The 687-nt window shown below is 62.2% G+C and overlaps 1 protein-coding gene across 1 annotated transcript in view; it reads right to left on the bottom strand.

Annotated features, from left to right (window-relative positions):
* LOC104406604 (regulator of G-protein signaling 11-like) overlaps positions 1–684 on the bottom strand; it is a gene marked incomplete at both ends in the record, with an annotated part of 971 nt that extends 287 nt beyond the window's left edge. Inside the window, 3 exon segments of the mRNA XM_010015646.1 lie at positions 308–375; positions 377–446; positions 572–684. Coding sequence (XP_010013948.1) covers positions 308–375; positions 377–446; positions 572–684 — 251 coding nt within the window.
* Between the last annotated feature and the right edge of the window lie 3 nt (positions 685–687).

Here is a 687-nt window from a genome sequence, read left to right as displayed (position 1 = left end):
GAAGTCCGTCATGACTGGGCACATGGCCCAGCAACCACCCCTGGGATGGAGCCAGCTGGTGTGATGTGGTCCAGGGATGCTGGGACAGGTTAGTCGAGAGGCGCTGGGATGTGGTGGTGGGTTTGGGGTGCTGGGAAGGGGAAGTAGGTTGGGGGATGCCAGGACAGAGCAATGGGTTGATTTGGTGTTGTCGAATGGGAGAGTGGATTAGGTGGTACTGGGATGCAGTGGTGGGTCTGGGGGTGCTGGGATGGGTTGGTAGGTTTGGAGTGCCAGGATGTAAGCAGTGGCGTTGGGGGTGCAGGGCTGGGGCCGCTCACCACTGAACTCCTTCTTGAGGAAGACGAGGAGCTGTGCCCGGCCCAGGGTTTCCCAGGGGGTCAGTGAGGAGCTCACTGAAGTTGAAGCCCCAGCGCTCCACACGCAGCTTCGTGGGGGTCGGCACCCTGTGGGCATCACCTCATTGGGGCTGGCAGGGAGCAGCCCCTGGCTGCCTGCATCACCCAGCACCATCCTGCAGGCTGGGGCACTGGGGGGGCGGGAGGCTGGCAGCCCCCATGTGGGTGCTTACGTGGGGGCATTCATGGCCCAGTACGTGGTGTCATCCGTGATCCAGGGGTTGCTGGGCAGGCAGCCAGACATGATGGGGTCATGGGGCACATACTGCTCATTGAACTTGATGTACCT

This window comes from Nestor notabilis, unplaced genomic scaffold (genome assembly GCF_000696875.1).
Source record: "Nestor notabilis isolate BGI_N333 unplaced genomic scaffold, ASM69687v1 scaffold23855, whole genome shotgun sequence".
NCBI classification, from domain to species: Eukaryota; Metazoa; Chordata; class Aves; order Psittaciformes; family Psittacidae; genus Nestor; species Nestor notabilis.
This window is presented reverse-complemented; position numbering and strand designations above follow the sequence as displayed.